Source organism: Coregonus lavaretus, assembly GCF_964263955.1.
Source record: "Coregonus lavaretus genome assembly, chromosome: 4".
NCBI lineage: Eukaryota > Metazoa > Chordata > Actinopteri > Salmoniformes > Salmonidae > Coregonus > Coregonus lavaretus.
In genome coordinates this window covers 48,716,447-48,741,403 of record NC_139991.1, presented here as the reverse complement: position 1 = coordinate 48,741,403, position 24,957 = coordinate 48,716,447, and the positions used below count along the sequence as shown (strand labels likewise).

General features: G+C 44.4%; 1 protein-coding gene across 1 annotated transcript; it reads right to left on the bottom strand.

The window, feature by feature from the left end:
• Positions 1 to 669: 669 nt before the first annotated feature.
• On the bottom strand, positions 670 to 24,687 carry LOC311127744 (histone-lysine N-methyltransferase Smyd1-like; the record flags this gene model as incomplete). The annotated part of the gene is made up of 10 exons (XM_084159612.1): positions 670 to 831; positions 1,098 to 1,266; positions 4,368 to 4,531; positions 7,155 to 7,247; positions 9,500 to 9,695; positions 10,973 to 11,007; positions 11,101 to 11,235; positions 11,516 to 11,723; positions 11,938 to 12,114; positions 24,554 to 24,687. 10 exons carry the CDS (start codon positions 24,685 to 24,687, stop codon positions 670 to 672), a joined length of 1,473 nt encoding a protein of 490 aa, XP_084015738.1.
• Between the last annotated feature and the right edge of the window lie 270 nt (positions 24,688 to 24,957).

The following is a 24,957-nucleotide window of genomic DNA, read 5'->3' as shown; positions in this document are numbered from 1 at the left end:
TGGTATTGTCTAGTTTGTTACTCTTGCATGGTATGTCATGCACTGACTACTCTACCCTTTCCCAGGCTATGGTGAATCTGGTTGGGAACACGCTAAACGTCTCACTGAAGGGCATTGAGTCAGTCACGGAACATCATCGTTGTGAGTATGTGGTTGGGGACTAGAATGGGTTTGAATTGGCAACAAGGGGTGGAATTTCTCTCCTTCAAATGTAACTGGGCTGTAAAACCTCATCTGTGTGCAGCCTTTCTCTTTCCAGACCATGACGCTTTGGCCCATCGGCTGCAAGAGGATAAGCAAGCGCATGTAGTGATCTCTCAAACCTTTTTGAATAAACCAAGAAAATGTATTGACTTCTGTGGTTTGTATATAAAGAGTTGATCCTTAGCTTTGATTGGTTGAGCTGCAATGTATAGCAAAACAGACTCCACACTATCCAGTGTTCACTTTTATTGCCTTTTACATTCAATATTTCACATGGTACTATGGCACATGGTTGGTGTACTGATTCAATGTTTACTAGCACAAAAAAGGTAAGACTTTGAGGGTTTGAGGAACTTTGAGCCTTACAGCTGTAGGGGAGGGCCAGATAATACTTTTTTTTTGGGAGGGGGGGCAGATTTGGTGACCACTGCATTTCAATGGTATGAAAGTGGTGTGTACAGAAGCTCATTGCTTGTGGAAGCGGGCCTTGACGTTGTCCTCAACACTGACTGCCTCAGCCATCATGCCCATGGGCTTGTTCTGCAGGGCAGCCTCTCTCATGCTGTGGTAGACGCACTCATTCTGCTTGAAAATCTTCTGCTCCATCTCCGTCTGCATACGCATTGACTAGGAAACAAGGGGTCAGGAGTCAAAAGTTATACTGGTCTGGTGTAATCTGGGAAATGCAGCTCGGGGTATTCAGTGAGGTAAAATTATAGATATGTAACAAATAGAGCTTACACTTCACTATTCTACCTGACAATCATATCTTCCTTCCACACATTTTCATTGAATGTTCTGTAACATTCTACCCTACTGAACAGGCCCCATGCTATCTTTTTCTAATGGCATAGGTTAATCAATCTAATGAGGCAGCCTGTAGTCTAGTGTACCTCCAAGTCCTTGGTGATAGGGTGGTTGGGTCCATGGGTGATCATGAGAATGGCGTAGGCCTTGCAGATCATGCCATGGCCCACCTCGATGAGCCCTGCGTGCCAGTGAGTCACGCCAGCCCGCATGGTGGCCATGCCCAACTGGGCATTATTGGGGTGGTACAACTTCCTGCTCAGGGAGAAGGGATAGAAGAGGATTGGTGCAAAGGGAAGGGGATGAGAAGATAACATGTGTAGGATTAAGTAATTAGTACACTATACAGTACCAGTCAAAAGTTTGGACACACCTACTCATTCAAGGGTTTTTCTTTATTTTTACTATTTTCTACATTGTAGAATAGTAAAGACATCAAAACTATGAAATAACACATATGGAATCATGTAGTAACCAAAAGAGTGTTAAACAAATCAAAATATATTTTATATTTGAGATACTTCAAATAGCCAACCTTTGCCTTGATGATAGCTTTGCACACTCTTGGCATTCTCTCAACCAGCTTCAAGAGGTAGTCACCTGGAATGCATTTCAATTAACAGGTGTGCCTTGTTCAAAGTTAATTTGTGGAATTTCTTTCCTTCTTAATGCGTTTGAGCCAATCAGTTGTGTTGTGACAAGATAGGGGTGGTATACAGAAGATAGCCCTATTTGGTAAAATACCAAATCCATATGGCAAGAACAGCTCAAATAAGCAAAGAGAAACGACAGTCCATCATTACTTTAAGACATGAAGGTCAGTCAATCCGGAAAATGTCAAGAACTTTGAAAGTTTCTTCAAGTGCAGTCGCAAAAACCATCAAGCACTATGATGAAACTGGCTCTCATGAGGACCGCCACAGGAAAGGAAGACCCAGAGTTCATTAGAGGATAAGTTCATTAGAGTTAACTGCACATCAGATTGCAGCCCAAACGCATCTCAACATCAACTGTTGAGAGGAGACAGCGTGAATCAGGCCTTCATGGTCGAATTGCTGCAAAAAAAAACACTACTACAGGACACCAATAACAAGAAGAGACTAGCTTGGACCAAGAAACACGAGCAATAGACATTAGATGGGTGGAAATCTGTCCTTTGGTCTGATGAGTCCAAATTTGAGATTTTTGGTTCCAAACGCTGTGTCTTTGTGAGACGTAGAGTAGGTGAACAGATGATCTCCGCATGTGTGGTTCCCACCGTGAAGCATGGAGGAGGAGGTTTGATGGTGTGGTGGTGATTTGCTGTAAAACACTGTCTGTGATTTATTTAGAATTCAAGGGACACTTAACCAACATGGCTACCACAGCATTCTGCAGCGATACATCCTATCTGGTTTGAGCTTAGTGGGACTATAATTTGTTTTTCAACAGGACAATGACCCAAAACACACCTCCAGGCTGTGTAAGGGCTATTTGACCAAGGAGAGTGATCTGGTCATCTGAGTGCTGCATCAGATGACCTGGCCTCCACAATCCCCCAACCTCAACCCAATTGAGATGGTTTGGGATGAGTTGGACCGCAGAGTGAAGGAAAAGCAGCCAACAAGTGCTCAGCATATGTGGGAACTCCTTCAAGACTGTTGGAAAAGCATTCCTCATTAAGCTGGTTGAGAGAATGCCAAGAGTGTGCAAAGCTACTTTGAAGAATTTAAAATCTAAAATATATTTTGATTTGTTTAACACTTTTTTGGTTACTACATGATTCCATATGTGTTATTTCATGGTTTTGATGTCTTCTATTATTCTACAATGTAGAAAATAGTAAAAATTAAGAAAAACCCTTGAGTAGGTGTGTCCAAACTTTTTGGACTGGTACTGTATATACAAAAGTATGTGGACACCCCTTCAAATTACTGGATTCAGCTATTTCAGCCACACCCGTTGCTGACAGGTGTATACAATCGAGCACACCGCCATGCAATCTCCAGAGACAAACACTGGTAATAGAATGGCCTTACTGAAGAGCTCAGTGACTTTCAACGCGGTACCTACATAGGATGCCACCTTGCCAACAAGTCAGTTCATCAAATTTCTGCCCTGCTAGAGCTGCCCCAGTCAACTGTAAGTGCTGTTATTGTGAAGTGGAGACTTCTAGGAGCCACAACGGCTCAGCCACGAAGTGGTAGGCCACACAAGCTCACAGAACGGGACCGCCAAGGGCTGAAGCGCGTAGCGCACAAAAATCGTCTGTTCTCGGTTGCAACACTTACTATATATATTTTTAAAATTAATATGCCATTTAGCAGACGCTTTTATCCAAAGCGACTTACAGTCATGCGTGCATACATTTTTGTGTATGGGTGGTCCCGGGGATCAAGCGCCGTGCTCTACCAGCTGAGCTACAGAGGACCACTACCCAGTTCCAAACTGCCTCTGGAAGCAACTTCAGCACAAGAACTGTTCGTCAGGAGCGAGCAGCTGCCCACAAGCCTAAAATCACCATGCGCAATGCCAAACGTCGGATGGAGTGGTGTGAAGCTCGCCGCCATTGGACTCTGGAGCAGTGGAAACACGTTCTCTGGAGTGATGAATCACGCTTCACAATCTGGCAGTCCGACGGACGAATCTGGGTTTGGCGTATGCCAGGAGAATGCTACCTGCCCCAATACATAGTGCCAACTGTAAAGTTTGGTGGAGGAGGAATAATGGTCTGGGGCTGATGTTCATGGTTTGGGCTCCTTAGTTCCAGTGAAGGGAAATCTTAACGCTACAGCATACAATAACATTCTAGACGATTCTGTGCTTCCAAGTTTGTGACAACAGTTTGGGGAAGGCCCTTTCCTTTTTCAGCATGACAATGCCCCTGTGCACAAAGCGAGGTCCATACAGAAATGGTTTGCCGAGATCAGTGTGTAAGAACTTGACTGGCCTGCACAGAACCCTGACCTCAACCCCGTCGAACACCTTTGGGATGAATTGGAATGCCGACTGCGAGCCAGGCCTAATTGCCCAACATCAGTGCTCGACCTCACTAATGATCTTGTGGCTGAATGGAAGCAACATTTAGTGGAAAGCCTTCCCAGAAGAGTGGAGGCTGTTTTGGCAGCAAAGGGTGGACTAACTCCATATTAATGCCCATGATTTTTGAATGAGATGTTCAACGAGCATGCAGTGTATGTGGTTGTCCCATCTAGCTATCTTAAGATGAATGCACTAACTAAGTCGCTCTGGAGAAGAGTGTCTGCTAAATGACTAAAATGTAAATGTAGAAATGCGATTTTAATGCTGTAGTCATGCTAATTTTCGTTTGGTCCATTAGATTAGTCTCCACCACTGTCCCCATTACAAACACTCACATGTATCCCTCCACCATCCTGCGTGCGTATTCTGCAGCCTCAGAGAAGAACTGCAGGTAGGACAGCACCTCGCTGGCTGCACTCAGCACACGCAGTTGGTACAGGTGTGTATCAGCCAACACAGGCTCCTGTTTGTCCAGACACTCACGACACAGCTTCACCACCTGTGGAGGGAGAGGGAGGGATGGAGGGGTAATTTTGCGTGTTTAACAAAAGAGGGAGAGAGAATTACATTACTCGTCAAAAGTTTTAGAACACCTACTCATTCAAGGGTTTTTCTTTATTTTTACTATTTTCTACATTGTAGAGTAGTACTGAAGACATCAAAACTATGAAATAACACATATGGAATCATGTAGTAACCAAAAAAGTGTTAAACAAATCAAAATATAAATTATATTTGAGATTCTTCAAATAGCCACCCCTTGCCTTGATGACAGCTTTGCACACTCTTGACATTCTCTCAACCAGCTTCACCTGGAATGCTTTTCCAACAGTTTTGAAGGAGTTCCCACATATGCTGAGCACTTGTTGGCTGCTTTTCCTTCACTTTGCGGTCCTACTCAACCCAAACCATCTCAATTTGGTTGAGGTCGGGGGATTGTGGAGGCCAGGTCATCTGATGCAGCACTCCATCACTCTCCTTCTTGGTAAAATAGCCCTTACACAGCCTGGAGGTGTGTTGGGTCATTGTCCTGTTGAAAAACAAATTATAGTCCAACTAAGCGCAAACCAGATGGGATGGCGTATCGCTGCAGAATGCTGTGGTAGCCATGTTGGTTAAGTTTGCGTTGAATTCTAAATCAATCACAGACAGTGTCACCAGCAAAGCACCCCCACGCCATAACACCTCCTTCTCCAAGCTTTATGGTGGGAAATACACATGCAGAGATAATCTGTTCACCCACACCGCGTCTCACAAAGACACAGCGTTTGGAACCAAAGGACAGATTTCCACCCGTCTAATGTCCATTGCTTGTGTTTCTTGGCCCAAGCAAGTCTCTTCTTCTTATTGGTATCATTTAGTAGTGGTTTATTTTCAGCAATCCCACCATGAAGGCCTGATTCACACAGTCTCCTCTGAACAGTTGATGTTGAGATGTGTCTGTTACTTGAACTCTGTGAACCATTTATTTGGGCTGCAATTTCTGAGGCTGGTAACTCTAATGAACTTATCCTCTGCAGCAGCGGTAACTCTGGGTCTTCCATTCCTGTGGCGGTCCTCATGAGAGCCAGTTTCATCATAGCGCTTGATTGATTTTGCGACTGCACTTGAAGAAACTTTTAAAGTTCTTGAAATGTTCCGTATTGACTGACCTTCATGCCTTAAAGTAATGATGGACTGTCATTTCTCTTTGCTTATTTGAGCTGTTCTTGCCATAATTTGGACTTGGTCTTTTACCAAATAGGGCTATCAAAGCTGTCATCAAGGCAAAGGGTGGCTATTTGAAGAATCTCAAATATAAAATATACATTACCGTTCAAAAGTTTGGGGTCACTTAGACATTTCTTTGTTTTCGAAAGAAAAGCAAATGTTTTGTCCATTAAAATAACATCAAATTTAGCAGAAATACAGTGTAGACATAGTTAATGTTGTAAATGGCTATTGTAGCTGGAAACGACTGATTTTTTATGGAATATCTACATAGGCGTACAGAGGCCCATTATCAGCAACCATCAGTCCTGTGTTCCAATGGCACGTTGCGTTTGCTAATCCAAGTTCATCATTTTAAAAGGCTAATTTATCGTTAGAAAACCCTTTTGCAATTATGTTAGCACAGCTGAAAACTGTTGTGCTGATTAAAGAAGCAATTAAACTGGCCTTCTTGAGACTAATTGAGTATCTGGTGCATCAGCAATTGTGGGTTCGATTACAGGATCAAAATGGCCAGAAACAAATAACTTTCTTCTGAAACTCGTCAGTCTATTCTTGTTCTGAGAAATGGCTATTCCATGCGAGAAATTGCCAAGAAACTGAAGATCGCGTACAACGCTGTGTACTACTCCCTTCACAGAACAGCGCAAACTGACTCTAACCAGAATAGAAAGAGGAGTGGGAGGCCCCGGTGCACAACTGAGCAAGAGGACAAATACATTAGAGTGTCTAGTTTGAGAAACAGACGCCTCACAGGTCCTCAACTGGCAGTTTCATTAAATAGTACCCGCAAAACACCAGTCTCAACGTCAACAGTGAAGAGGCGACTCCGGGAGGCTGACCTTCTAGGCAGAGTTGCAAAGAAAAAGCCATATCTCAGACTGGCCAATAAAAATAAAATATTAAGATGGGCAGTCTGAGATATGGCCATTGGAACACAGGACGTGACATTGGAACACAGGACTGATGGTTGCTGATAATGGGCCTCTGTACGCCTATGTAGATATTCCATTAAAAATCAGCCGTTTCCAGCTACAATAGCCATTTACAACATTAACAATGTCTACACTGTATTTCTGATCAATTTGATGTTATTTTAATGGACAAAAATATTGCTTTTCTTTAAAAAAACAAGGACATTTCTAAGTGACCCCAAACTTTTGAACAGTAGTGTATTTTGATTTGTTTAAAACTTTTATGGTTGCTACATGATTCCATATGTGTTATTTCATAGTTTTGATGTCTTCAGTATTATTCTACAATGTAGAAAATTTTAAAAATAAAGAAAAACCCTTGAATGAGTAGGTGTTCTAAAACTTTTGACCCATAGTATATTTGGGACAGTGAAAGGGAGTAATTTATCAACCTCCAATGCCATCCCTAAAGGTAAAGGAGGGAGTTGTTGTTTTTACCTCATGAAAGTCTCCTGCAGTGCGAGCCGCCTCAACCTTGGCCAGGCACTCCAAACTTAACTCCTGTACCTCTTTCACCAGCTCATCAGAGGGCTGAGAGAGATAATACAGTAAACACAACAGCGTCAGTGTATTAACATTAGGGAGAATGCACATTGCACATCCCACCATCATTCACTCCTGATCATTGACAGGAAAAGAAAGCACCTGGTGACCAAAATGCACTACTGCAGACAACCATAAGAGAGTGACATATCCCACAACTCTGAAAACTGTTCCTTTGAAGGAAATGTGTAAAGTATTTATGTTCCAGTCTCTTCTCACAGACACAGCAGCTGTGTGAGGAGACTATCGGTCCAGCAACTACAAAAATGGACTAGTGTAGGACACAGACTTATAATTTAGCTATGTGTTACACACCTTGTGACTTCATCGTAATTCGCTCCAAGTCAATTCCCATACATACAGTTGAAGTCGGAAGTTTACATACACTTAGGTTGGAATCATTAAAACCCGTTTTTCAACCACTCCACAGATTTCTTGTTAACAAACTATAGTTTTGGCAAGTCGGTTAGGAATTTTTCCAACAATTGTTTACAAACAGATTATTTCACTTATAATTGACTGTATCACAATTACAGTGGGTCAGAAGTTTACATACACTAAGTTGACTGGGCCTTTAAACAGCTTGGAAAATTCCAGAAAATGATGTCATGGCTTTAGAAGCTTCTGATAGGCTAATTGACATCATTTGAGTCAATTGGAGGTGTACCTGTGGATGTATTTCAAGGCCTATCTTCAAACTAAGTGCCTCTTTGCTTGACATCATGGGAAAATCAAAAGAAATCAGCCAAGACCTCAGAAGAAATTTGTAGACCTCCACAAGCCTGGTTTATCCTTGGGAGCAATTTCCAAACGCCTGAAGGTACCACGTTCATCTGTACAAACAATACTACGCAAGTATAAACACTATGGGACCCCGCAGCCGTCATACCACACAGGAAGGAGACGCGTTCTGTCTCCTAGAGATGAACGTACTTTGGTGCAAAAAGTGCAAAACAATCCCAGAACAACAGAAAAGGACCTTGTGAAGATGCTGGAGGAAACAGGTACAAAATTATCTATATCCACAGTAAAACAAGTCCTATATCGACATAACCTGAAAGGCCGCTCAGCAAGGAAGAAGCCACTGCTCCAAAACCGCCATAAAAAAGCCAGACTACGGTTTGCAACTGCACATGGGGACAAAGATCGTACTTTTTGGAGAAATGTCCTCTGGTCTGATGAAACAAAAATAGAACTGTTTGGCCATAATGACCATCGTTATGTTTGTAGGAAAAAGGGGGGCGCTTGCAAGCCGAAGCCCTGACCTCAAGCCTATAGAACATTTTTGGCTAGAACTGAAAAAGCGTGTGCGAGCAAGGAGTCCTACAATCCAGACTCAGTTACACTAGCTCTGTCAGGAGGAATGGGCCAAAATTCACCCAAATTATTGTGGGAAGCTTGTGGAAGGCTACCCAAAACGTTTGACCCAAGTTAAACAATTTAAAGGCAATGCTACCAAATACTAGTTGAGTGTATGTGAACTTCTGACCCACTGGGAATGTGATGAAAAAGATAAAAGCTGAAAGAAATCATTCTCTACTATTATTCTGACATTCACATTCTTAAAATAAATTGGTGATCCTAAATGACCTAAGACAGGGAATTTTTACTAGGATTAAATGTCAGGAATTGTGAAAAACATAGTTTAAATGTATTTGGCTAAAGTGTATGTAAACTTCTGACTTCAACTGTAGATACTGACATATCACATATCCAGGTCCATGGCATTGACCCATGTCTAAAGATATGGTCATGCGCTGAGAGAGTTAGTCATATTATTCAGTCATATGTCTCAGACAATCAATTGGAATTCAGCATCAGGTGACCATATCTCAGATGAAACCAGAATAACTTGATTTCATATCAACTGCTACATGTATTTTGTTCTATCTATGGTAGCTGATATTTAGGGTGGGGATCTCATGTGTGTCACGAGTAGAGTGAGAGTTGAGATCCATTAAGGGAGAGGGGAAGCATGGAACTTTACTGAACTGAAAAGTAACTAGGGTGAAGTGTTGTAGGCCCCTGGGCCCTCAGAGGTATGATCAGGTGTTTAATTTGTGCATTTAACAACATGCTTCTTTCTGATGCATCAGCTGAGAGATGTCTATCTGCGTGATAGGGTTATGTGCCCAACGTGAGTCTGGGTACGGCAGGGGGCCAAGGACCCAGGACCCCACTGTTTGGAATGGAATGAATTGACCTCAACTCTGCCCTGAACATGTCACTACCTCCCCCACCTTGTTGCCTTCGGTCTCCTTGGCAGCCATCATTAGGTCATCCTTGAGGTGCTCGCTGCAGCTTTTGCAGGTGCAGTCAAAGTGGTACTGGTGCTTCAGGGCTCTCTGGCGGTCCGTCGATACGTTCAGGAAGTCCACGTAGCCCACCGTCAGCTCCTCATTCTCAGCAATCTTACCCAACGCACGCAGCTCGATCCTGGGGGAGCAGGGTGGCATGGTTAGCCTAGTCCCAGAGTAACAGCTGCTCTAGGATCAGCTTGTGAGCTCTGCATGTCACATGCTGAAACAGAACAGGCCCTGGAGCAGTTGATAAGGGGGATGATATAGTGTGATGTGATGGTAGTAACCATAAGGGAGGGTAAAGCGGGTAGTGTAGTGTGTAGAGTAGCCCCTAGTAGGTCTCTGGACCTTTACAGCACAGGAGGTAAGGTGCTTTCCCTGTTAGGGCAGGGCTGCAAGTTCAAGCCCTGCTACGAATGTTCTCTCTCAATTGGTACAATAGCAAAAGGCCAGGAAAGTTATTGCAGTGACATAGTTGGCCAGGGGGATGACAGCATTTTTGTTTTTTTTGGAGATAGGAAACCTTTATTGACGAGTCCGCAATCATAAACATCACTGATTGGATAATCCTTGCAGCTTGAAGTTCAGAGAAAGTTATGTTGATCATTCAACATCTTCTTGGACTGTTGGCTCCTGATGAATAATAAATAAGCTTTGGAGAAACATCCATAGCCCAGCTGCAAGCTCAGAGTGGGGTTTTTAATTTCACTCAACTTAAAGCAACATTCTAACAAAGCAGTTTGGGGATTTTGCACTGACAGACAACCAAAGACACATCTCAGGCCATCATCACCAACATAACATGAATGTATTTTTAGACTTTTAGACGGTAATGTTTTTGTTTTTTTGCTCCAAAAAACAATTACCGTCTAAAAATACATTCATGTTATGATGTGATGTTTGAAGTAATCTTATCAGGTAGTTGACTGAAAAATGAGCTAAATCTAACAATAGACACACTTCACACAACAAAGCCTCAAGCAGAACAGCAACTCAGTCCTACTGAGAGCTAAACAAACCATGCTATAAGTTATAGTCGGACAGACCCAATTTGTTGAGTTTCGTAATATTCTGTTTTCCCCTCCTCAGTTATTCACTTTAGGGGTTATATTTGATAATACTTTTATGATAATGACTCATTTGATCTTGCTCAATGAGGAAATAGTCCTGTGGGCTATTGGTAAAGAAGGAAAAATAGGGAAATACATGTATAGGGGAAATCGAACTATTCAATGTTAGGATCAAGATTAGAATGCCTGACTGTCATTTGGTACTGTTGTCCTGTTGACTTCCTCACTATCGTCCAGTGATAGAGGGTTGAGGGTTAATAACAGGTGTTGAAGAGATCTTTGAGGATCGGATGCTCAAGGTTCAAAGGTTAGACGTTAGTTCAAAGCAGGCAGATAGACCCACCTCCTCTTAGAGTGGAAGGTTGCATTCAGAGCTGACTGACTGGAAGAGATGGCAGTCAAAGAGTTTACAAATCACGTACAAAAGTTGTATCTCTCTCTCGCTCTCCCTCTCCCTCTCTTGGGGGATACATACTTGCCATGGTTGAAAATGACAGTACAGTTGGGCCAGCAGTCATGGTTGACCAGACACAGGTTAGGGAACAGACCCACTCCCACTGCCTGCAGACCCCTCTGGTCACTCAGAGTAAAACCATTACAGTTGATCTACACATGGATGGAGAGAAGGGGGGATGGAGACAGAGAAAAATAAAGAGAGGGGGAGAGACAGATGGAATGAGAATAACAGAAACAAAGTGGAGGAAGACAGAGAGAGAGAAGAATAAAGAGAGGGAAAGACAGAAAGACAGATGTTAATGACAGTACCTCACAGTCCAGAGAGGAACACACATACTATTGTCAAAATAGATCAACCAGTGATCTTGTATATATTGTGCCAAAGTTTGAGATATCTGGATGGTAAGATGACTAACTCAGTGATACATACTATGCCGAAGATGTGTGAGATGTACTCCACACCATGCCTAGTGTTGGGACAGTAGTCCAGGAAGTTGTGCACATCGATCTTGAGCTCTTTGAGGTTGTCGGCGGGCATGTCGGCCACGTGGTCCTCCAGCTTGTCCACTGAGGTCAGCTGGCTGTCCGACACAATGCCTGTGTCCTTCTGTATGCGCCACAGCACACGGGCAGCAAGACTGGAGAGGGACAGGGATAGTTAGCATTAGCATTATAGTTTTATATGAGTGGTTGACGTAGCCTGGGCGATAGTCTGTTTCTGTTTTATGCAACTTGGCAAGGCATTGACATCAACCCACCTTCCCCTGTCCATCCATTTTCCTCTCTCCTCTAGCTCTCTTTCCTTCTCCTCTATCATTCTCCCTCCTCCTCTTTCTCCTATCTCCTTCTTACCGGACATTCTCATTGGGGGCCTTTCCGTTCTTCTTGATGGCACCACACTCCTGCTTGTGCTCGTCCCAGCATGCAGTCTGGCAGGTGCGGTCGCAGTAGTGGGCAAACTTACACTGGGCGCAGCGGTGGAGGTTGGCCTGGCGACGGAAGCAGCTGTGACACGCCTGCTGAGACAGACTGGGAAAAGTGGGGAGGAGGTCAAGGGTTAGAGGTCATGATTTCTTATGGGGTTCTGGGGTTTACCAGCCCCCTGGAACTATTGAAAATCAAACCCTGCTGCACTCTCATCCTCCCTTCTGTCCTTGGTAACTATCAGATTTAGTGGAAACCTGTTACCATAAAACCTAAAATGGCAGGGATAGCAGGCCCACACACATGGTCCCTAGAGAAATCAGTCCGAAGTACAACATAGGCCCTGTGGGAATTGAAGTTCCAAACTGTCCTGGGAACATAGCCTATACACTGAGTATACAAAACATTTAGAACAACTGCTCTTTCCATGACAGACTGACCAGTTGAATCCAGGTGAAAGCTATGATCCCTAATTGATGTTACTTGTTAAATCCACTTCAAATCAGTGTAGATGAAGGGGAGGAGACTAACACGACTCAGGATATGGCCCAGATGCAGACACAGGAGACGGAAGGTTCAATACACAGAGTAGTTGATTAAACCACAGGAGGCAGGCAAAGGGCAGGTCGAGGACAGGCAGAGGTTCATAACTAGGTCCGAGTCCGACATGTACAGGGCGGCAGGCAGGCTCAGGGTCAGCGCAGACAGAAGTTCGTAAACCAGGTCAGAGTCAGATAGGTAAAGGACGGAAGGCAAGCTCGGGGTCAGGGCAGGCAGAATGGCATGGCAGGCGGGCTCAGAGTCAGGGCAGGCAGAAATGGTCGGAACCCGGGAGGACTAGAAAACAGGAACTAGAGCAACAGGAGTACGGAAAAAACACGCTGGTAGGCTTGACGAGACAAGACGAACTGGCAACAGACAAACAGAAAACGCAGGTATAAATACACAGGGGATAATGGGGGAAGATTGGAGACACCTGGCTGTGAGACAGACGTTTAATCCTAGACACATGAAAAGTGGGATGTATACGGAGGGTGCGGGGCAACAGAAGACGAACAGCAGAGGATTTTAGAGATGGGGAAAGGGCAGATGAAACGGGGGGAAAGTTTACGGGACTCCACCCGGAGGGGCAGGTCCCGAGTGGAAAGCCATACCCTCTGCCCGAGCCGATAGCGGGGAGCAGAGGTTTGTGGCGATCCACCTGTTGCCGATACCTGGATGTGGTCTTCAGAAGAGCGGCCCGGTCTTTCTTCCAGGTACGGCGACAGCGGCGGATGAACATCTGGGCAGAGGGTATGCTGACTTCTCTTGCTCAGGGAAGAGCGGGGGCTGATATCCCAAGGAACACTCGAAGGGCGAGAGACCAGTGGCCGAGCAGGGAAGGGTGTTACAGGCGTATTCCACCCACACGAGTTGCTGGCTCCAGGTGGTGGGGTTGGCGGAGACGAGGCAACAAAGAGCCGTCTCCAGGTCCTGATTGGCTCGCTCCGACTGGCCGTTAGATTGGGGATGAAAACCAGAGGACAGGCTGGCCGACAACCCAATGAGGGTGCAGAATTCCTTCCAGAACCGGGACGAGAACTGAGGACCACGATCAGAGACCATGTCGACCGGAAATCCATGGATCTGGAAGGCGTGCTGCACCATGAGCTGAGCCGTCTCCTTGGCTGAGGGTAACTTGTGAAGGGGAATAAAATGGGCGGCTTTAGAAAACCTATCCACCACAGTCAGGATAGTGGTGTTGCCATCTGACAGAGGAAGACCAGTAACAAAGTCCAGGGATATATGGGACCAGGGGCTGTGAGGAACAGGGAGTGGTTGAAGAAGGCCAGCCGGAGCTTGCCACCAAGTCTTATTTTGTGCACACACAGTGCAGGCGGCGACAAATGCGGAGACATCGGGAACCATGGAAGGCCACCAAAAGCGTTGTCGGATGAAAGCCAGGGTCCAACGGGAGCCTGGATGGCAGGTCAGTCTCGAGGAATGGGCAGAGTCCGGGACAAACATCCAGTTAGCCAGGCTCTCTATACCCCAGACGAGTGCAGCCACAAGACAGGAGGTAGGGAGAATAGTCTCGGGGTCAGACGGAGTAGCAGCGGGGCTATACAAACATGAGAGTGCGTCAGGCTTCACATTCTTGGACCCCGGGCAGTAGGAGAGAGTGAAATGGAAACGGGTGAATAACAGGGCCCAACGAGCCTGCCTAGAGTTGAGGCGCTTGGCGGTGCGGAGATATTCCAGGTTCTTATGGTCAGTCCACACTAAGAATGGGTGTTCCGCCCCCTCCAACCAGTGCCTCCACTCCCCCAACGCCATCTTGACAGTGAGGAGTTCTCGATTTCCCACATCATAGTTCCTCTCAGCAGGGGTAAGACGATGGGAGAGGAAAGCGCAGGGGTGCAGCTTTTGGTCCTGGACAGAACGCTGGGACAGGACGGCCCCCACTCCGACATCCGAGGCGTCGACTTCCACCACAAACTGATGGGACGAGTCCGGGTGGATTAAGATGGGTGCTGTAGTGAATCGATGTTTGAGGTCCGAGAACGACCAGTCAGCTGCTGGAGACCACATGAATGAACCTTGGGAGAGGTGAGTGCTGAGAGGGGGGAAGCCAGGGTGCTGTAACCCCGGATGAAGCGGCGGTAGAAGTCAGCAAATCCCAGGAAATGTTGCAGCTGCACACGGGATGTAGGTTGAGACCAATCCACCACCGCTCTCACCTTGTCTGGATCCATCTGTATGTGTCCTGCAGCCATGACGTATCCTAGGAAGGAGATGGTGGAGCGATGGAATTCACACTTCTACGCTTTAAAGAAAAGCTGGTTCTCCAGGAGACGCTGAAGGACCTGTCGGACGAGGAGGATGTGCTCTTGAGCTGAACAGGAAAATACAAGGATGTCGTTGAGGTAGGCAAACATGAACCGGTTCAGCATGTCCCGGAGCACATCGTTGACCAGGGCCTGGAACACAGCGGGAGCGTTGGTCAATCCGAATGGCATAACCAAGTACTCATTGTGCCCGCTAGCCATGTGAAAGGTTATCTTCCACTCGTCTCCTTCCCGTATCCGAACCAGATGGTAGGCGTTCCGAAGGTCCAACTTTGAGAAGATGGTCGCTCCCTGAAGAGGGATGTCATTAAGGCCCCGGTAGTCGATACACGGACGCAGGGTTTTGTACTTCTTCTCCACAAAGAAGAACCCTGCGGCGGGGGAGGCAGATGGATGAATACTCCCTGCAGTGAGAGAGTCCTCAATGTACTCCTCCATGGCCTTGGTTTCCGGACCCGACAGGGAGTAAATCCGCCCCAGAGGTGGTGTAGTGCCCGGGAGAAGGTCAATGACGCAGTCGTAGGGTTGATGCGGAGGGAGAGACGTAGCACGGGCCTTGTTGAAGACCTCCCGGAGGTCCAGGTACTCCACGGGAATGGAAGAGAGATCTGAGGCTTCTCCCAAGCCTGCAGGAAGATGTCCCGGGGCAGGCTGTGTCGACTTAAGATAAGCACATGGCAGAACAGGCTCCAACCCACGATAGAACCAGTAGCCCAGTCGATCAAGGGATTGTGCTTCTGGAGCCATGCATACCCCGAAACCACAGGTACATGGGGAGATTCTATGAGCAGGAACTGCATACACTCGCTGTGATTTCCTGATACTCGTAGGTTGATAGGAACCGTATTGCTCTGCTTTCGTCGGCCCCAGAGTCAATGAGCACCCAGAGAGATTTGGCCTGGTCACCCCACAACAGGTTGGCATGGAGAGGGGTACGAGTAATGTGAGATTGGAAAATTCCCGTACTGCTTTTTAATGGACATGTGGAAATAACATGTCCTGTAGTCCTGCAAAACAGACAGCTCCTGGTGCTCAATCTGCGTAAACATTCATCCGGAGACAATCCATCCCTTCCCAGTAGCTTGGGCTCTGGAGGAGGCAAGTCGATCGCCCTCGGTGAGTCCCGTGGGTACTCGAATGACATCGGATTCTCTCGGTAACGTGGACGTCGGGAACTTCCGGGATTCCTCTGAGGCGAGGTGGGAGCAGTGGACGAGCGAGTGTGACCGGGAACAGACCTCCTCTCCCTCTCTCGGAGAATCGAACACCTTCCTAACCTCCGCCACGAACTTGTCCAGACTGAGGCAAACTGTGGATTGTTGCTCCCACAACGCTGTCGCCCAGGCGAGAGCCCTCTCGGACATCAGCGTTATAAGATATGCTATCATTGAGCGATCCGAGGGAAACGAAGTGGGCTGCAGCTCGAAGATGAGGGAGCACTGGGAGAGAAACGCTCGGCAGGTTCCTGGCTCTCCAGTGTAGTGCTCTGGAGGAGGTAAGTGGAGTTCTCAGGAAGCCGGGATAGGCTGGGGAGAAGCGCCTCTGGTAGCGAGGTTACTGGGAGTCTGGGGGGTTACCATAGAGGCTTGCTGCCTAGTAGAATATCCGCGGAATAGCTCCAGCAATGCATTGAAAGTGCGGTTGTGGCGTTCTGCCGAGTTCTGGAGTCCTTCAATAAGGTTTTGAAGTAACTCCTCGTGTCTTCCAATGGTGGCTCCTTGGGAGGAGACAGCGTTGTGGAGCTGGTCCGAGTCTGCTGTGTCAGTCATGGCCAGTTCGTACTAACACGACTCAGGATATAACCCAGATGCAGACACAGGAGACAGAAGGCTCAATACACAGAGTAGTTTATTAAACCACAGGAGGCAGGCAAAGGGCAGGTCGAGGCCAGGCAGAGGTTCGTAACCAGGTTCGAGTCAGATAGGTACAGGACGGCAGGCAAGCTCGGGGTCAGGGCAGGCAGAATGGTATGGCAGGCGGGCTCAGGGTCAGGGCAGGCAGAAATGGTCGGAGCCGGGACGACTGGAAAACAGGGACTAGAGCAACAGGAGTATGGGAAAAAACATGCTGGTAGGCTTGACGAGACAAGACAAACTGGAAACGCAGATATACTGTTGAAGTCGGAAGTTTACATACACCTTAGCCAAATACATTTAAACTCAGTTTTTCACAATTCCTGACATTTAATCCTAGTAAAAATTCCCTGTCTTAGGTCAGTTAGGATCACCACTTTATTTTAAGAATGTGACATGTCAGAATAATAGTAGATAATGATTTATTTCAGCTTTTAGTTCTTTCATCACATTCCCAGTGGATCAGAAGTTTACATACACTCAATTAGTATTTGGTAGCATTGCCTTCAAATTGTTTAACTTGGGTCAAACGTTTCGGGTAGCCTTCCACAAGATTCCCACAATAAGTTGGGTGAATTTTCTCCTGACAGAGCTGGTGTAACTGAGTCAGGTTTGTAGGCCTCCTTGCTCGCACACGCTTTTTCAGTTCTGCCCACAATTTTTCTATAGGATTGAGGTCAGGGCTTTGTGATGGCCACTCCAATACCTTGACTTTGTTGTCCTTAAGCCATTTTGCCACAACTTTGGAAGTATGCTTGGGGTCATTGTCCATTTGGAAGACCCATTTGCGACCAAGCTTTAACTTCCTGACTGATGTCTTGAGATGTTGCTTCAATATATCCAAATCATTTTCCTTCCTCATGATGCCATCTATTTTGTGACGTGCACCAGTCCCTCCTGCAGCAAAGCACCCCCACAGCATGATGCTGCCACCCCCGTGCTTCACGGTTGGGATGGTGTTCTTCGGCTTGCAAGCACCCCCTTTTTCCTCCAAACATAACGATGGTCATTATGGCCAAACAGTTCTATTTTTGCTTCATCAGACCAGAGGACATTTCTCCAAAAAGTACGATCTTTGCCCCCATGTGCAGTTGCAAACCGTAGTCTGGCGTTTTTATGGCGGTTTTGGAGCAGTGGCTTCTTCCTTGCTGAGCGGCCTTTCAGGTTATGTCGATATAGGACTCGTTTTACTGTGGATAAAGATACTTGTGTACCTGTTTCCTCCAGTATCTTCACAATGTCCTTTGCTGTTGTTCTGGGATTGATTTGCACTTTTCGCACCAAGTACGTTCATCTCTAGGAGACAGAACACGTCTCCTTCCTGAGCGGTATGACGGCTGCGTGGTCCCATGGTGTTTATACTTGCGTACTATTGTTTGTACAGATGAACGTGGTACCTTCAGGCGTTTGGAAATTGCTCCCAAGGATGAACCAGACTTGTAGAGGTCTACCATTTTTTTCTGAGGTCTTGGCTGATTTCTTTTGATTTTCCCATGATGTCAAGCAAAGAGGCACTGCGTTTGAAGATAGGCCTTGAAATACATCCACAGGTACACCTCCAATTGACTCAAATGATGTCAATTAGCCTATCAGAAGCTTCTAAAGCCATGACATCATTTTCTGGAATTTTCCAAGCTCAAAACTATAGTTTGTTAACAAGAAATTTGTGGAGTGGTTGAAAAACGAGTTTTAATGACTACAACCTAGAGAATTGTTATGGGGTAGAGAATAACAATGCATGTAAACATTACAGTTTTGAAAACATAGCTTGTCACAAAAAAGTGGTATCTTGGCACAACCCTCCCCTGGGTATGGGGTAAGTTGCGCCGCAGGACAGGGTAAGTTCAGCCGTGTACACATTTCTGTACTGAATGAAATATTGCCACTACCTTTTTATAACCATGTCTATCTTTATTTCCCAAACCCAATTTAATACAATCACAATCACTTTTTTGTCTGTTAATAATTTTAAACATATTTTAACAAACACTTTGTACTTTTTAAAAACACTTTAAACATAGGTCAGGTGCTGTTGTTACCTCACATATCAGCGATTATGTCTTGCATTACGCCTGGGAAGAAAACACTTCAATTTGCTCAACTTGCCATTGGCTCAACCATTGGCTCAACATACCCAATGGCCATAGTCTCAACTTACCCCAAGGCAAATATTTGGACTATATTAGCCCACACAGCTACAATGATGCACTTTCTTGCTAGGTTTAGGACCTCATATTCAAGCTTATAGAGACCCCAACTGATGTACAGCATATACTATAGTATTCACAGTAGCGTTTTTGCAGACTTTACCGTAGTATTCATTGTAGTGTTTTTGCGCTGGGTTTTTAAGCAAAAACACTAGAGTGAATACTGTAGTATTTACTGCAGTGTTTTTGCGGACATGAATGTAGGATTTACTGTAGTGTTTTTGCCGACATTACTCTAGTATATGTAGTATTTACTATAGTGTTTTTGTTTAATTATCTTTTGTTTATTATCTTTTTAAACATCTTTAAAAATATATTTTTGGGGTTTTCTCCTTGAGGAAACTTACTGGACAAACACTAAAAGAGCAAATTGTCCATAACCTCTATGTACTGTAGGTAGGACAGTGATCTGACCGGTTATTTTCTATAACATGTAGGGATGAATAACTTTGGGACTGTTAGGGACATCTCAGTGCAACCTGGTCTCAGAGCATTTCGTATTATTCTGTACGTAAATCTGAGACACTTTATTTAGTAAGTACAGTACATTACGTTTTGTATGGTATGTATCAATTTGTAGATGTCCATCACCCATTTCGTATGATATGTTACAAATTACAATTCGTATTATATGTTCAGAATTTGTCAAATGTACAATATGTTACGAATTTGCAAAAGTACAATATGTTCAGAATTTGCTAAACGTATGATATGTTACGAATTCTAGCTAGTTGGCTAGGTGGCTAATGTTAGCTAGCCCTCTTCTATCCCTCTTCTCCATGTACAGTATCTGTCAGGTGAAGGTCAGGTTTGGCAAGGTACAAGGGGAATGGGATGGGGGCGTTCTCCTATTTTCTTCCTCAACTTGATTTGATTAAAACAAACTTTAATGGATTTTAAAAAGTTAAGAAGTAAAGTAAAACATACAAAAATAGAGGAGGAGGGGTTGGGTAGAGGATACGAAGCTGGTTTAGGCTAAAGGTTGGGAATAGGATACAAACCCGGGTTAGGGTAAGGGGACTTGGGTTGGAGGAAGGGGTAAATAACTTTATTAAAAATGGAAAGTAGGGGATGGAAACTTGTTGTTCCGGATACTGGGAGGGAAGGTGTGTGATTTTTGAATAGTGTGATAAATAGTTGTAGTTATTGTTGAACTATGGAACACAATATATGGTCTATACTTGGCATGTAGGTTTTTTAGTTATGGGTGACACACATTGGGCTATGGGGGAGGGGAATGGGAGGGACATATGCAAATTAAATATTAGCATATCAATACAGTGTGTAGTATAGTACTCTACAGTATACTACAATGTTTCATAGGTGGTCCCCGCTGACAGATTTTTAACATCTTTATACGGCCTATATATTGAATAAATTCCTGAAATTAAAAACGCATATTAAATAAATATATTCAATTGTGGGATAAACCTAATCATAGCAAGTAACGTCTGTGGAAAGATGGCCCCTTTGGGCAGTAGGGGAGGCCCCCAATTCACTAAGTTCACCCCTGTGGACAGGCACCCGACTGGTCTCAGCTATCATTCCCTCTGACGTGCCAAAAAACAGGTACCTGAGATCCCATTTCTAAAATAGACAATCACGTAATACACATGAGGCCAGACATTCTAAATGTTTTTCATCTAGCAGCATTCAAACCTGCTTTCTCAACATGTATATTGTACACAACTTCCTCAATCTCTGAACTTCGCCTTAAGGTGAAGGCTGATGTGTACAGTATGGTTTTGTATCTAAAAATAGAACATCTGTGTAGGCCACAACTCAATATATTTTTTCTTCCTAGGTGTGTAAAGATTGTGCAAACAGCTTTAGCGTAGGACTAAAAACGTGTGTAAGTGACATGGCAATGCCAAAAACATAATACTAAACAGCCATTAAATAACTGCCACACCTTGAAGACACCTTGAAGACTATGGGCTTGTGTGTGTAAACAGTTTATCCTATGGGTGTCTGGGAGTGTGTCTAAAAGGAAATGGAACTAGCTTAATGCCTGCAATGATTGTTGGCATGCTGTAAAGCTTCAACAAAACTGCAAGGGGACAAGACACACACACACACACACACACAGCCCCTGCACACACCCCCCTTTCCAAACAGCATGATCCTTTCATTGCATACCTGCTAAGTCTGCTGTCATACCGACGCTAGCTCTTATATGGCACCACACTGGCCCGCAGTAAGCAAGCATATCTGTGACTAGCATTGCAGCAGATATAGAGACTGAGATCCCTCAATGCGCACATGCTCTCACACACATACTCAGACATATGTAGAAGCAGAGTACAGTACACAGAACTGAAAGTGTGGTCTTATTCAAGGACCATCCACCTGTACAGTAGATGGAGAGATTGATACACTGTATTGTAATATGTGTTTGTGTGTGTGTCGCTTATCTACACTAGACAAAGTACATTCAAATCTATACTGAACAAAAATATAAATGCAACGTGCAACAATTTCAAGGATGTTACTGAGTTGCAGTTCATATAAGGAAATCAGTCAATTGAAATAAATAAATTAGGCCCTAATCAATGGATTTCACATGACTGGGCAGGTGTGCAGCCAATTAGAATGAGTTTTTCCCCACAAAAGGGCTTTATTACAGACAGAAATACTCCCCAGCGTGACGCAATTCCGGAGGCTCCGCCATTGCGTCACACCCTCCATATGGAGCCTCCAACCACATTTTTGGATGAAGCATGAATTGGCTTTTATGGTGATTCCCATCTACCCTGGGACTCCAGTTAAAGAGCAGGCGGAGGTAGAGATGCAGTTCAGTTTAAGAGTCTTTATAGATTAAGGTAATGGAGATGATACATGGCAGGGAATGATTGACAGTTGTTGATGAGTTTTGTCTTGAATTGAGACTTCGTTGGCTTTATATGGAGTATGGTTGATCTAAAAGTAGACACAGAAAGGTGCAAATAATAATGGGCAATAACAGCAATAAACATACATAATTAATCGGCTGTTAATGGCAATAATCTATGACAATATTCAATTACATTATTTAATGGGCCTAGAACGTGTCTAACATTTAGATGTTACAATTGTAATAAAAATTGTATATTTTTGCTAAGGTGTTGTCTAGTCTGTTGCATTGCTCAGAACTGTTGACCCAACTCAATAGAAGCCTGTCACAAACCTGTGTGTCTTATGTTCTGATTGAGGTGTTCCTCTCATTAAAAAGAAACTGGGGTTGTCTGTAGTTGTGTCATTTTAGCTAATCCTAGTCGGCAGGTGTTACTACAATATACTACAGTCTTGACCGCAAAAACACTACAGTAAATACTGCAGTATACTACAGTCATGTCTGCAAAACACTATAGTGATGACTATAGTATACTACAGTCATGTCTGTAAAAACACTACAGTGAATACTATAGTATACTACAGTCATGTCTGCAAAACACTAAAGTAAATACTGCAGTATACTAAAGTAAAGTCTGCAAAACACTATATTGAATACAACAGTAAAGTCTGCAAAAACACTACAGTGAATACTATAGTATACCACAGTCATGTCCGCAAAAAACACTACATTGAATACTACAGTAAAGTCCACAAAAGCACGTTCAAATCAAAACAGCATTGACAAAGCTAGCAGTTAGCAGTAAAGCTAGCTAGTCGTCCAATCGATCATATAATTCTAAAGTAAGCACTACGTGATCAAGGGACACTACAGTGTGTAGTATAATATTCTACACAGTATACTACAACATTCTAAAGTAAGTACTACATGATCAAGGGATACTACAGTGTGTAGTATAGGATTCTACAGTATACTACAGTTTATAATTAGTATTTTTATGTGGGGACTTTCTACAGTTAAGAAATATCTGCACTACATATTGTACTTTTTAATAATTGCCTCATCTTTATTTTCCTATTTGAGAGGGACAGAGTGACTCCCATTGTGAAAATAAAATGGTGGCAAAGTACACAGTATGACATCATTCTACTGCACATCACTGAAAGTGTGACAACATGACTATCTGCAAGAAAAACCCAACTCATTTACAAGCACTCAAACAACAGGATGTTGAATTTTAGACAAACTTAACTGCCATTTCTTTCAAGAATGTGTTAGATTGTAATATTAAACAAATAATACATTGATTATGTTTACATTGATACATGAACAGCAGGTATCCTTTTCTACCCAGCACCTGCAACCTGGACTCAGGGGTAGGCATAGCATTATAGTAAATGTAAATCTGTCTCCCTCCATTTAGTATAATATGTTACGTTTCGAATGGTATGCTTTAATTTGTGGATGTCCATCATCCATTTCATATGATACTGTATGTTTCGAATTACAATTCGTATGACATGTTACGAATTCCAATTTGATGTGGCTAACGTCATCTAGATAGAAAGGTGGCTAACTCTAACGTTAGCCAGGTGACTAGTGTTAGCTAGGCTAGGGGTTAGGGTTAGGGTTAGGGGTTAAGGTTAGGGTTAAGGTTAGGAGTTCGGTTAAATGGTTAAGGTTAGGGGAAGGGTTAGCTAACATGCTAAGTAGTTGCAAAGTTGCTAAAAAGTAGTAAGTAGTTACGAAGTTGCTAATTAGCTAAAATGCTAAAGTTGTCCGTGATGAGATTCGAACACGGAACTTTTGGGTTCGGATACGTTCGCGTTATATTCCTACCCATCTACCCCGACCAACCACCCTCCTTTTGTTTTTGCCTTAAGTAACCTTCTGTCTTATACATTGAGTATACCAAACATTAGGAACACCTTCCTAATATTGAGTTGCTCCCCCCACCCCCCCTTTTGCCCTCAGAACAGCCTAAATTCGTTGGGGCATGGACTCTACAAGGTGTCGAAAGCGTTCCACAGGGATGCTGGCCCATGTTGATGCCAATGCTTCCCACAGTTGTGTTAAGTTGGCTGGATGTCCTTTGGTTGTTGGACCATTCTTGATATACACTGGAAACTGTTGAGCGTGAAAAACCCAGCAGCATTGCAGTTGTTGACACAAACCAGTGCGCCTGGCTTCTACTAACATACCCCGTTCAAAGGCACTTACATTGTTTGTCTTGCCCATTCACCCTCTGAATGGCACACATACACAATCCATGTCTCAATTGTCTCAAGGCTTTAAAATCCTTCTTTAACCTGTCTCCTCCCCTTCATCTACACTGATTGAAGTGGATTTAACAAGTGACATCAATAAGGGATCATAGCTTTCACCTGAATTCACCTTGTTAGTCTAGGTCATGGAAAGAGTTGGTGTTCTTAATGTTTAGTATACTCAGTGTATAACCATACCAAACGTCCCGGATTTACGTATACTATGTTACGCCTAGTCTATGAGACAAGGCTGGCACCTGAGGAGTAATGGATATGCTCACTCCACTGTGAAATACCAATACTATACATGGCCTCTTGGCCACCATGATACAAACCATGAATCAGGCCCTACCCGTCAAAGACATAGCAGAAGGTAAGTCATTTTTAATCAATTGAACCACAATCTCAAATTGTTAAGGATATGCATTGATACAGGAACCATGTAGGTATCCTTTTTGCATTCAATTTGTCTTTCTTACTAAGAAATAATTGATGTGTGTGTGCATGCCACTGAGAGATTATGTCATTATGACCCAAATCTCCATGCATTGGTCCCTACCTGTCGAAGACCACAGCAGCGAAGCTGGGCTCAGCGAGCACCACCTCCCCAGCACAGAGGTCCTTGGTGGTCCTGAGGCCCCTTCCTTTCTCCCCAGTATCAAACACCTCCACATTGTCCATATCCAGGGTCATTACTAAGTGGATAGAAGAATGGAACACCTCACAGACAGAGGTAAAAAGGGTGGGAGAGGGAGAAAGTGCTGGCTGAAGTGCATTTACTGACTCTCACAGTCTCCAAAAACGTTCAGCACCTGCCCCTCTCCTCAGCCCGACTCCGCCCTCCATAAATAGACTGGCCTTCCTGGGACTGTGGGACTGTACCATGCCGGGGCAGGGGTGTGTGGGTTGGGTGGGAGGGTGAGCTGTGGGAGTCTAGAGGTTTGGGAGTGGAAGTGCTGGGGA